This window comes from Lolium perenne, chromosome 3, assembly GCF_019359855.2.
Source record: "Lolium perenne isolate Kyuss_39 chromosome 3, Kyuss_2.0, whole genome shotgun sequence".
Taxonomy (NCBI): domain Eukaryota; kingdom Viridiplantae; phylum Streptophyta; class Magnoliopsida; order Poales; family Poaceae; genus Lolium; species Lolium perenne.
This window is the reverse complement of record NC_067246.2, coordinates 28934542-28947736: the sequence shown is the minus strand read 5'-3', so window position 1 is coordinate 28947736 and position 13195 is coordinate 28934542. Positions and strand designations below refer to the sequence as shown.

At 47.9% G+C, this 13195-nt stretch overlaps 2 protein-coding genes across 6 annotated transcripts; one reads left to right on the top strand and one right to left on the bottom strand.

Annotated features, from left to right (window-relative positions):
* The first annotated feature begins 3727 nt into the window (after positions 1-3727).
* LOC127340897 (uncharacterized) lies at positions 3728-8299 on the top strand. Of its 5 annotated transcripts, none has more exons than XM_051366668.2 (3): positions 3728-4636; positions 4732-4911; positions 5584-6079. In XM_051366668.2, exons 1-3 carry the CDS (start codon positions 4070-4072, stop codon positions 5710-5712), a joined length of 876 nt encoding a protein of 291 aa, XP_051222628.1. In that variant the 5' UTR covers positions 3728-4069; the 3' UTR covers positions 5713-6079. The 5 variants fall into 5 exon arrangements, with proteins under 5 accessions (XP_051222628.1, XP_051222629.1, XP_051222626.1 ...); XM_051366669.2 differs by lacking the exon at positions 5584-6079 and adding an exon at positions 7742-8299 and having other exon boundaries at positions 3729-4636; positions 4729-4911; XM_051366666.2 differs by having other exon boundaries at positions 3729-4636; positions 4729-4911.
* LOC127340898 (uncharacterized) lies at positions 8202-9250 on the bottom strand. The gene is made up of 2 exons (XM_051366672.2): positions 8343-9250; positions 8202-8206 (listed from the first exon to the last, which is right to left on the bottom strand). Exons 1-2 carry the CDS (start codon positions 9085-9087, stop codon positions 8202-8204), a joined length of 750 nt encoding a protein of 249 aa, XP_051222632.2. The 5' UTR covers positions 9088-9250.
* Between the last annotated feature and the right edge of the window lie 3945 nt (positions 9251-13195).

Genomic DNA, 13195 nt, shown 5'->3' with positions numbered 1-13195 from the left:
TATACAAGCGTTCCACTAATTGGGATTACAAGTACTATATGATTGGATTGTTAGCAAACATCCGCAAATACTAACAATGCATTAAGGTTTCCCCAACCATAGCCTTAAGTTTATGGTCCTCTTACTCCAATACATGCAACTAACCGGTTCGAGCCCTCAGGTTTCTGTCACTCCGGCAGGACTACCCCCTTCCTTTGCACATACTACTAACCCTATGGTGTTGATCCATGCGCGCACAAGTATAATGGACACCAAAGGACAGTACCATATCAACATACAACTCTAATGAACCATAGACATTCAACAAAGCAATCAAAAGACAAATATACTACATAAACATGACATAGATCATAGGATGAATATTATAGCATCAAACACCATGTTTACATAGGACGGTACATAGGTTTATGAGAGGATGAACCACTGAATACAAGGAGGAGATGGTGATGGAGATGGCGGTGAAGATGTCGGAGAGGGCAGCGCGGTGGCGCAGGGCGGCGGCGGCGCCGGCGGCGCGGGGAACTCCTTTCCCCGCCGTCGGCAAGGTTAGGGAGCGCCGCCCCTTAGCCTCTCTCCTTCATAGCTTCAAGGGAGCCCTCCCCCATGGAGATGGGATCCATGGGGGAGGCAAAAACGTGGCTTTTGGTGGCTGAAATTCGTGGGTGGAGGTGTCCTCCACGAGTTAGGTTTCCTCCCTTTATATAGCTTCTCGGATTTCCGTCACCCCCTTTTAGGGTTCCACCAAAACGGGCCTACAGGCCGCGTACGAACTCCGATTGGGCCGAATTTTAACTCCAGAACGTTCAGCAGAAAATTATATACAACTTCCTCTTCAGGCCCAACTCCGTTAGAGGTCATCTTCGAGGGTCAAACAGACAATCTCCGAAAATAGTTCTGGGACAGATTTCAGCAAAGTTCCAATTCGACTCCAACAAGGTTTCCTCTTGTATTCTTGATAATTCCTACCCATCAAAGTGTAAAACAAGAACATTATGCACTTTTGCAACTATTAATAGGTTAGTCCAAATGAATCATAAACTTAATACAAAAACAAGTGCCAAAGGCATAATATTAACATGAAACAATCAAAAATTATAGATACGTTTGGACGTATCAGCCGTTCAGACGAGGGCACACTAGACCTCATCGCCAAGCCCTTGTGTGTTCCATGACAACACATAGAGGTTTTTAAACATAGACTTACACTCCATTATAAATAAAGACACCGATTACAGACGTAGGTGCGGGGGAGGACATTACATGATAGAGAGAAGAAAATCGACAAACAAGAGCACAGACAGACAAGGATGACAAGAGAACTGCGAAGGGGAACAAGCGAGGGAGGCGATATGACTACCACGTGCTAGCAGGAGCTGCTGATGGATCTAGGGACAACTAATCATTGGCAACGACGGGCACCATGGCAAAGGAGATGGCGACGGAGGCTCTAAGGTCAGCAGTCTTCAATCCCATGGGCTTACGAAGCGCGTCGACGACCTGGTTCTTGAGGGCTTTGGCATGGAGCTTGGGGGAGCATCCAACAAGGGCGTCGAGTAGGTCTTGGCACTTCCTAGCCTTGTCTGCCATGGAGATGTACTCGCCGGTGCCTTGCTTGGCGAGCCTGGAGCTGCAGCAGCGTTCGCCGCCGCGGACGCAACGAGCTTTAGCCTTAGCCTTGTGGGTGCGGCGTTCGTCAGGGACATGCTCCATCTCGTCGACAGAGGCGGTGGGGAGCACGACGCGGGGGACCGGACGTGGCAGTGGCTCGAATCTGGCGTCCTCCTCTGTCACTTCAGTGATGGGAGGGAGTGGCGCGAGGATACGGCAGACCAATGGGATGATCCACCCGAGTCTGAGTAGGGTGCCCCGGGCTCCATCAATGCCGGCGGTACGGCGACAACAGGTGACGCAGGGATGGAGTCAAGCTGCTGCACGAAGGGTGCGCGGCGCTTACGGAGTCGAAAGGTGGGGCCCCCCTGTAGGCGTAGGAGCATGTTGAGCTGGCGGCCAACGTGCACGGCGTGCCCACCATGAGCAGCACCATCGACGGCCCCTCCACCTAGACGCCTCCTGAGCGGGATCCCAAGCAAAGGGGGTGGGCCACGGTTGTGCATGAACGGCGACAGCGGCGGTGGAAGGAAGAACTGCTGGTAGACGCCAGCGTCATTGAAAGAGCGGGAGGTGGGCTAGGTGCTGGCGATGCAAACTGAAGCCGTCCTAGAGCCCCACGGCCCACCGACGGGCCCGATGTCGCATGTCACGTCACGGGAGCGGTACATGAGCAGGACGGTGTAGACAGAGGCCATGTCGTGGCCAGCGAGGGTGATGGGGTCGATCTCGAGGACCTTTCCAAAGCTGCTGAACATGGCGGGGATGCCGGTGGGGTTGACATGCTCAGCTTGGAAGCCCGTGACCGAGACGAGCGCATAGACGCCGGGGGTCCGCACCACCCTATCGTACTCCTCCTCACGGAAGAGGTCGATGCGCGTGTCCTCGTGGAAGAACGGCTGCATGCGCATGGCTTCCTCGCGCTCGGCACCGGAGGGGAAGCGCATGTACATGGCACCCACAGAAGATCCAACGACCTCAAAAGGGAGGCCGGAGAGCAGCAGGGCGTCGCGAACACCGGCGTGGGCCGAGAAGAAGACGTTGGGCGGCTCGATGGTGACAACGGCGAGCCTCTGTGCCGCCTCCAGATCACCGGCAGGAATGAACACCTCTAGGTAGTCTGGGTAATTGGACACACCAGCGAGCGACGGATCGCCATCGGAGGAGGAGGAGTCCGAGGCCGAGTCGGTCTGGGCAAAAGAAATCATTTTTGTGGCCATTTCTTTGCAAAGTTTCGTGAAGAAAAAGATATATGTTTTGCCTTTGGCAAAAAATAAAGGACATAACTAAGGAATGCACACGCGCTTTTGGTCCGAGGAGTGCACAGCACCTGTAGGTTCAATTTTCTCCGTACAGACTCATGCAAATCTAGTCCAAAATTTAAAAAGGCACGACTTATAAATTGAGCATCCAAATCAAAATTGGTTTTCACCGTAGTGGTCCTTGCGACGCTATCTTCAAAATTAGATCCCACGTGAACACGTTATAACAATTATCTTTGAAAAGCAACTTTCTGTCAAGCTATAGAAAGTTTCTGATAAAAACATCCTATTTTAGCATAGATTGTATGATTAAAAAGAAAGTTACTAGTATATAGTTGCTTTTAAAATTATTTAGAGGACACAAACTTGTATGTTTGGAAAGAGCAACTTTTCGAAAAGCAACATTTTTGAAAACAATTTTTTGTCACGAAAAGCCAATTTGTGGTACAAAAATTGCTTTCCTAGAAGGGATTGACAAAGTGAGAATAACTTTGGTGAACACCAAGTTTAAACAATTGAGAGTTATTGCTTTTGTAAAACAGACCAGCAAGTTGAGAATCATCTATTTCTATTTTATATACTAAAAGAAAAATACGGATGTTTAAAATAGAGACGCCACTAATACACATCATCCTAATTATTTTGATGGTTAGATCTAAAATTTATTGCTGCAACTTAAAGATAACAAAGGTTACGTAAAACTATATTTGGTACGAACAAGAGTCAAGGATGTCATGTATGAATTTTTTTTTTTTGAGGAAGGCAAAGCTAACTATAGCGTGTGCTGCTAGGACTCTATCTATGACACGTAGAAAAACAAAGAGACTTCCGTTAGAGAAAAGCTGCCGAACCCCCGGGGGATCAGCTCTCTGTTCCTCCGCCTCCTCCATCAAACACGTGTCCCACGGGCTCACCTTATCTTCTTCCTCACCGCACCTTCTCTTCCCATCTCCATCGCTCTCCCACGCGACCTGCTCGTGCTCCTGGCCGCGTCCAGCGACCTGCTCGCGCTCCTGGCTGCCGGCGGTCGTCCTCCTCTGCTCCGGCACCTTCATCCCTCACGCCGGCTTTGTTCTCCTCCGCGGCGGCGGCCGCGCGCGGCAGCCCTTTCTGCTCTGCGCCGATCTCCTCGCATCGATCTCCTCGCATCGATCGTAACTCGCCGTACTCGCCATGGGACGCACTAGTGCTGCGAGGACATGGGAGGCGGTCAGGACGGCCACGCTGCTATAAGTGGCGGCGGCAACTGCTACGCCCGGGCCCGGCAGGTGGCGCTGCTACAAGTGGCGGCGTCCTCTGCTACATCCGGCCGGCGGCGATGCTACCGACGGCGGCTGCAAGTAGGGCGATGGGTCCTGCCGACCGGCGGCGCTGCTATAAGGGGCGGCGTCGCCTGCTACGTCTGGCCAGCGACGATGCTTCAGAAGACGGTGGTGGCGCAGCAAGTGGCGGTGGCATCTGCTTCGTCCCTGCTGGCGGCGCTGCTACGTCTGGCCGGCGGCTCTGCTGCAAACGACAGCGGCGGCTGCCGCCCGACCGGCCACGCTGCTACCAAAGACCGGCGGCAACACCTGCTACGTCCGGCCGGCCGCGCTGCTACAAGTGGCCGCGGTGCCTGCTACGTTCGACCGGCGGCGCCGGCTACCATAGGCAGGCGGCTCTGCTGCAAGCGGCGGCGATGCCTGCTACGTCCAGCCAGCGACGCTGCTACAAGCGGTGGTGGCGTCTGCTACGTTCATCTGGCGACGGTGCTACCAGCAACACCGGTGAGGTTTCTGGCCGGAGCCGGCTGATAGGGGCGTTGCTGCCTTGGATGGCCAGAATTTCTTCTAAAACTGGGGGTCGCTGCTGTTGGCAGCAGGCGTGCAGGGCTGCAGGCGTGTTGCTGCTAGCCATGGTAGGGGGTGCTGACGGCGGCGGTTGGCCGCGCTGGTCGACGGGGCGGTGGTGCTACCGGCGAGCGCTGCTGCCTACGAGGACGGCGGTGCTGCGGGCCAGAACGGCGGTGCTGCCGATGAAGACGGCGGAGCTGTTGGTGCAGGTGAGGACGCGTTGATCGATCCCATCGCGGTTGCCTTTTTTCGTTTTTCCCGTGTGAGCGTTGACCCGGACGATCCGTTGATGGTGTCCATCGTGTGGCTGGCGACCCGGGGGATTAGTGATTAGATCCCCCGGGGGACGCTCAGTGCCTCCCCTCCCGTTAGGGGCTGATCGCCAGGAAGCTACGAAAGAAAAAGAATTCCAGAGATCTAGCTAACCACGAACAAACATCTATTCAAGTTTTGATACGTGAAACACTCAAACATATGGGTTCGGATTTAAAAAGAAAACAAGAAGAAGACATTAAAAAAAATATTTTAGTGTTTTAATTTTTCAAAAAACATTCATGTGTATGCATGCATATATTTTTTACATATCTGCGGAAACATGTATATATTTTCTACATATTAGCAGACTTTTTGTACCTATCTTTTTACAATATTTGTCCTTTTTTTGTACACATCACATAAAAGCAAATTTCTGTAAGTAAAAAAGTAATTGTGGTACAAACATTTCTGATGTAGAACAGATTATCGAAGTTGAGAATTGTTTTTGTTGAAAGCAAGTTTACATAGTTGCTTGCATATCCAATCATTATAATGGTGATTAAAACAATCTTCTGAGAGACTTATTGGTACTGGCGTTGGCAAGTGACTAGCGACATGGCAAGTAGGATATGGCGTTGGCCACGGTTCTGTTGAGACCGGGCTGCCTCATGGACGACACAACCATGAAGCACAAGATGCTGCTCACGGATGTCAACTACCGGTGTTCGTGGTACTCAATGTGCTCCAGAACCTGAGAGTTCGCTTGCACTTCCAAGGAGATGCAGCGGTGGATCGATGGTCAACCTAAGCCCTGGCACGGAAGCCCAGGAGATCGCCGGAGCTGACCACATGGCCATGTGCTCAAGAACCAGGGAGCTCTATGACGTTCTGCCCAGCATCGCCAACTAGACGAGAACTAAAATTTCAGACTGAAATCATTGTGAACGCCAGCGAATGATAGGGTCTCGAACTACCAGATGGAAGATTACCAACACAACACGTGTATACTTGTTGTTCTGGTTTTTGGTGGATGTTTCATTAGAAAACTGAGAGAGAATAACGCATAATGATCCGATTCACTCGATTCAATTCAACCTAGCACGATCTAGCAGCTTGACAGTATACTCCTTTACGGACTAATATCAAAAGCTTTGGAAAGCTTTGGCAGCCTAAGTATGAGAACTTCTTAATCTTCTCTTGTTGTCTGGGTTTGGCGTCAAACTGCTGCTTCGTCGTCGTAGGGATCTGCGAGGTTGCGTATGAGGTGTATCTTCTTTCGCACGTGTTGCCACCTCCTTCACCACTTCAAACTTCAGCATCTTGGCATCCTTGGCGTCGATGTGGATCGTTGAGCCTTCACTGATTTCTCCATGGACTAGGAGCTCCGAGAGCTCGGTTATCACATTCTTCTGCACCCACCTTCTTATGGGCCTTGCCCCGTACATCTGCCAAGACAAAGCATGGTTACCAAAAACATATGCACTTCCTCAATGAAAGATAGCTCTAGATTATTCGAGAAAACAAGGTGTTAGAAATCCACTTACGGGTTTATATGATTCTGACAAAATGACATCGAGTGCAGCATCGCTTGTAAGTAAAAAGATGCCCCTACTAGCAACACTAGCAACGAGTTTGTTTATCTGGATTTTCACAATCTCTTTTAACTTGTCACGTGGAAGAGTCTCAAAGATCACAATCTCACTCAACCGGTTTAGAAACTCGGGCTTCAAGTGTTCCTCAACCTGCGAAACAAAAGAGTATATATATATATGAACTTCATAAGTAAACCAACCGTGATCTCTTTACATTGGCATGTGAGCAATTTGGGATTCACAAACCTTCTCCATGAGTTGGCTCCGGGTAACTTCCTTTGTCTCTTCGTTTGAGTTTAAGTACTCTGCTCCCAAGTTTGAGGTCATGATGATGAAGGTGTTCTTAAAATCGACGGTCCGCCCTAAGCCATCGGTAAGGATACCATCATCAAGGACCTGGAGTAACACATCAAACACTGAAATATCTGCTTTCTCCACCTCGTCAAAAAGGATGACACTATACGGATGCCTTCGGATTTTCTCGGTCAGCTGTCCACCACGTTCATGGCCAATAAAGCTTCAAGACATCATAATTAAAGAAAGCATTAAGATCAAGAAGGTAACTGCTTATGATAATGTAATGTTCGAAAGGATAATTATATTTAAAACCTTGGAGGTGCACCAATGAGTCGCGTGATAGAACTAGCCCCGATATATTCAGACATGTCGAACCGAACCAACATCTTGTCACTATCAAATAGCTGCTCGGCTAGGGCTTTTGCAAGCTCTGTCTTTCCAACACCTGTTGAGCCTAAAAAGAGGAAAGAACCTATTGGTTGGCCAGATTGGTCTAGTCCAGCCCTAGATCGTAGCACGGTTTTCGCCACCAAGTTGACGGCTTCATCCTGGCCACAACAACTCGCTCACGCAATCTATCAGCTAAGTGTGTTAACTTATCCTTCTCCTCCTGATCAAGCTTAGTAACTGGAATTCCAGTCCATCGGCTCACAACCTTCAATTAATAATGGGACAAACATATCACATTGAAACAATGCATGGTCAATATTCATACAAATATTACTAAGACTGGATACCTGAGCAACATGATCGCGGCCAACAATTGCTTTACTGATGTCACTAGAGCTAAGTTTTGTAGTATCCACTTCATTTTGGTTGCCTGCTTTTATTTTATTTATAACCTGCATCCTTGTAGCGACACAAGCCTCATCAATGACATCAATTGCCTTATCAGGAAATTGACGACCTGCAAATGACAATAAGATATTCAGCGAACACACAGACTATGGGAAGGTGTTCGTCACGCATGCACACGTGCACAAAACAATCCATTAGTGGGAACATATAGATACTAGATGCAGCCCTTCAGCATATTTTACAAGCGGCTGGTCGGCGGCATACAAGTAGATCGAGAGATGTCTAGCTGCTTTATGTTGTTGTTCTTCGTGTGATTTATTTTGTATCGATCTTGCGTGATCCGTGAGATCCAACAATTGGGACTTAAACTTCGCAATAAAAATTTAGTTGTGTGCAATGCTCGGGCATCCCATTTTGATACATTTTTTTTTTGGATAGCCTATATCACATTCTCCTGCTGCATTTTAGCAAATCGATGAAACTAATGCAAGCTCCAAGGTTTCCATGCCAGGTGGTTCTAGTCTTTTTAAGTCTGTAAAGCCGTTATTTTTATTATTTCAACCTAATGTATCCAATGGCACATTTAGATTCAACATTTATTATTCTTGCCTTCGATCTACATACTCCTGCCCTTTATCGAAAAAAGGCTCATACTCCTCCATGTAATAAATAGCATAAATTACAGGCTGATAATATACCGAAAGAAAGATGAGGCCCATTATTACGTCCTACCCAAGAAAGGCAATGCAAGGAAATGTAAGTGGAAGATTCCTCACCGGTGATATAGCGGCCAGCAAGCTCGGTAGCAGCAACAATGGCGTCATCCTGAATTTTCAAGCCATGGTGCTCTTCGTACCGCTGCCTTAAACCCTTAAGAATAGCGATGGTTTCAGGCACGCTCGGCTCCTCGACCTGCACCATGAGGAAACGCCGCTCGAGCGCGGCGTCCTTCTCGATGTGCTTGCGGTACTCGTCAAAGGTTGTCGCTCCCACGCAGCGGACACGGCCACGGGCCAGCGCCGGTTTCAGAAGATTCGCGCCGTCCATGCTGCCGCTGCCTTGGCCGGCGCCGACAAGCATGTGCACCTCGTCTATGAACAGGATCACCTTGCCTTCCGCCTCCTCGGCTTCCCTGATGACGTCTTTCAGGCGTTCCTCGAACATGCCGCGTAGCGTGGTGCCGGCGACCATGGCGCCAAGGTCGACCTCCACGACGCGCACGCCGTGAAGCTCGGGAGGAACCGTGCAGGCGACGATGCGTTGGGCAAGGCCCTCGACCACGGCCGTCTTGCCGACGCCCGGGGCGCCGACGAGCACGGCGTTGTTCTTGGTCCGGCGGCAGAGGATGGAGACGACGCGGTCGGTCTCGGCGTCGCGGCCGATCACCGGGTCAGCGCTGCTGGCCACGGCCGTGAGGTCACGGCCGTACTCGCTGAGAGCCATGTCCTGCTGCTGTGAGGCGGCGAAGGTTCGGGTGAGAGGATCGAATCTGCATTCCCTAGAAGTCTTCGAGCCATCAGGCAGTATATATATATATATATATCTCTGGTAGAGAATCCAAACCGTGATCTGAGTTTAAATATGGAATCCCAATGTCGTACGATTGTCGATCATTCGTTAGAGGAAAATAATATTTACCGATTCATTCTCAGCCGTGCTTGGTGGCAATCCTGGGTTTGGACTCCATGGCCATTTGGTGGCTCCGCCGGCGATCACTCGGCCTCGGTCTTCAATAGGAAGGTATAAGTATTCTATGGAAGACGAAGCAAAATCCAGAAAGATAATATTGTGAGAAGTCTCATTTTCTATTTTCTTATTGGTCAATGAGCAGGGCTGGCTCTATATTTTGTGGGGCCCTAGGGCGAAGTTGACAACTGGGCCCCAAAGATAGTATATATACATATACATTTTTTTTACAAACACCGTATAACATAGACGCTCACATACACGCGCATAAACTCACACGCTACAGACGCACACCCTACCTCTATGAGCATTTTTGGAAAACTGAGCCAGCGGATTGGATCATGAAATTGACGAAGTCACCACAGACCTCTCGCTGTCGATGAGAACGTCGCCTCCCACTGAATGAATATTCCGCTTTTATGAGACACACATATGTCAAATATGGGGTTTGAACTCTGATGGGATGGGTGTACAACCACCCTCCTAATTCAGGCCTGACTCCTAACAACCAAACCCTATGTTGGTTCTCTACATTTATATTGAGATGTATACACATATACATGTCTATTTTTTACTTGCAAAATAGATGTCCATAAATAATCATTGAACACTTAATCAAATATAACATGTAGGTCTGAGATGTCTATAAACAATGGTTGAACATTTAATCAAATATAACCTGTAGTATTTCCTGCTATTTTTATTGTCTGAATGAGAACCAAATTCCAATGAGATTCATGGATAAAATGTAAAGCGCCTAATGCTTTTCTGATTAGCTAGAGAGTCCAAGAGACAAAAATTAAAAGCCTATCAGATCATGGATTCACGAATGTTCGCATGTAGCAGTGTACCACGGCCAGAGGCGAGCAGCAGCCAGCATGGGCCGTGACAAAGAAAGGCGAGCCACAAGGGCAGGGGCAGGTCCTCCTCGCTGGAGCTGATCGCTGAAGGATCGTCGACATAGGCTCGATTGTTGGTGGCCCATTAATGTGGGCGACCGTGGCCTGTTGCTTCTTTTGCTGGTTTCTTAGCACCTAGATTGCTTGTGCTAGGACTGAGACAGGCGGCTGTTTAAAGCGGTGAAACTCTTCCTCCCGCGGGTGAGGTGGGACTAAAAATTGAACACGGCGCACTTGTCGCTGTACCACCCGCCCGGCCGATGCTGCTCTTGCATACTTCGTTACTTGCGTCATTGCGTGTGTCAGGCGATGCTTTTGTATGATTGAAAAGTACGGTCCTCCATTGAACCAGCTAGCGCATGGCTGTGCACACTAGTATTAGTAGGATGGAAAATACATGAAAAAACATGCATGTACGTGAACATGAGCATGATACCCAAAAATCTCTATCTTCTAGGCCAAATTTTCATATAAACATGAAAAATCTCTATCTTCTAGGCCAAATTTTCATATAACCATGGAAAATCTCTATCATATAACCATGGACAATTTTTTTGTGGAACTATTGTTTGGAACAAAAGGAACACAATTCTTCCTAGACAAAGGAACAAATTACTATACACTAGGGAATAACAGAGAAACATCAAAGAGAGACTAGACGAAGGGGAAAAGGTCCCTAGACAGAGGGGAACAACAACCTGGATGAAGGGAAACAACAACCTATATGGAGGGGGGAAGCCTACACAGATGGGAACAAGATCCTGGACGAAGGGGAACAACGTCCTAGACGGTGAGAAACAACCTACATGGTGGGGAGCAAAAGCCTACACGGAAGGGGATCAAGAGCGTAGACAGAAGGTAACACAAGACTAGACATAGAGGAACAACCTAGAAGCGTTGGGGGTGCAATGGCGTATACGAAGGGGAACAAGATCCTACACATAGGGAAACAACAACGTGGATAGAGGAGAACAACATGACGAAGGGGAACAAGATCCTATGCATAGAGGAACAACAACCTAGATAGAGGAGAACAACATGATGAAGGGGCACAACCTATACGGTGGGGAACAATAGCCTACACGGAAGGAAACAAGAGCCTGAACAAAGAGGAACAACATCATAGACGGTGGGGAACAACATCCTACACTGACGGGAACAACAGTGTAGACAGTGAAGAACAACCTCATAGGTTAACAGGAACATGACCTTTTATAATAAGGGACAAAAAACTTTTATAAAATTGTATAATAATGAACAAAAATTAAATCATATGGGATAAAAAGTTATGAAAGAACATATTCTTGAAAAAGGTAAAGAAAAGAAATCAAAGTACACATGAAGGGAAGAAGAAAAGAAATAGAAGAAGAAGAAAGAATAAAAGAAGAAGGAAATAGAAAAAAGGAAGAAAAAAAAGGAAAAAATAAGAACGTACTAAAGCTGCATGTAGTGAAATGGGAAAGTAAAATAAATCTGAAAAGAACAATGAAAAACACAAGAAGAAGCAGCAGCTTATGTAGAAAGAATTTCTTACTTATAGTTTGTACAATAATGCGTATAGGTCTACTCGTTCCGTTCTAGTTTACTCCTTCCGGTGACGCGAGTTCGAATCCTGCATGCAACATCTGTTTTTCCCTTTTCTCGCTACAGCTTGATGAGCTACATGGGCTGAGCCCACAATAAAAACCGCTCAGCGAAATGGTGCTCGGCAGCGCGCGCGCTACCGAGTTGTTTCCGCAGGGGCGGCTGAATCGATGGCAGGATCGCTAGCTGTTGTCTGTGTTTGGCCGCTGAGTCCGTATACCTTTCCTGGATGGCTGGCTGAGTGGGCCTTTGCTTACAATTTTTTTCATCCCAAACACAAACAATGGAGTTTATGGGCCCCCTGAGGCATGGGCCCCTTGGCGTTGCCTATGGTCGCCTAAGGCCAGCGCCGGCCCTGTTAATGAGGGTTTTTTTCTTAACTAGCATAGCAGCTCTCACAAATGCAAGGGCACCATCGCAAATGCAAGAGCACCATCTTTAGTGTATCCGAAGTGTTGACTGTTTATTTTATAATTTAATTTTTTTCCTATTCACCCCCTTTGTTGCATGGCAGACAATAAAATATACATGTATAATTTTTCATTTTGTACATGATTATGTTGCTACTAACTATATTATGAAAAACACTAATGATTAAGTTTCTCTTGGTGACCTGTTCATCAATTAGACGTGGAGTTCCAACGGCACCAACAAAACTAACCACCCCTACATAAATTGTTGTGTGCTTAATTGCTAGTAGGATATCTCTCTATCTTTTGTGCATGTGGCTTGCGTGCAATCAATAAACAAGGAGGTCAACTTATGAATCAATGAAGGCTGCGTCAGAAGGAAGAGTAAGTGGCTATGTCGTTGGCAGAGTTTGCGATAGAGAGAGGGGGCATAGTCCCTATGATCCCGGTAAATAATTCCAACTGTGCTCTTCTAATGCAGGTTCCAAATCACGATCGATTCCTTTTTCAAAACCTGCCGCATCAACTTGGGATTTGTAGTTTGATGGTTTAAGGAAAGGGCACTGGTCAAAATCTTGCATGGAAACACCAATTATTGGCGTAAAGGGCACGCATGAGGTGAATTGGGTTGAAAGTGAAAGTCACCAAAAATAGCGGAATGCTCTCTAAACCAATTCAATTGATTGGGACATCAGAGAGTGGAATTGCGTGTAGGGGTGAAATCCGTAGATCTACGAAGGAACGCCAAAATCCAAGGAAACTCTTCGGGTCCGTACCGACACTGCGGTGCGAAAGCAAAGGGAGGGAACACGATTAGATACCTTGGTAGCCCATCCCGTAAACTATGAGTGTTCTCCCTTGGTCTACACGGATCAAGGGCCCATCTAACACGTGGACACTCTGCATGGGGAGTACGATCGCAAGACCGAAACTCAAAGGCATTGACAGGGCCTGAAATAGCAAAATACGAAA

Excerpts from the sequence above, each read along its gene's own strand:
- LOC127340897 (XM_051366666.2), top strand. The coding sequence starts at position 4,070 with ATGGGAGGCGGTCAGGACGGCCACGCTGCTATAAGTGGCGGCGGCAAC. Across the intron at positions 4,637-4,728 it reads CGGTGCTACCAGCAACACCG|CAGGCGTGCAGGGCTGCAGG; the intron begins GTGAGGTTTCTG and ends TGCTGTTGGCAG. Across the intron at positions 4,912-5,583 it reads CGGCGGAGCTGTTGGTGCAG|GATATGGCGTTGGCCACGGT; the intron begins GTGAGGACGCGT and ends CATGGCAAGTAG.
- LOC127340898 (XM_051366672.2), bottom strand. The coding sequence starts at position 9,087 with ATGGCTCTCAGCGAGTACGGCCGTGACCTCACGGCCGTGGCCAGCAGC.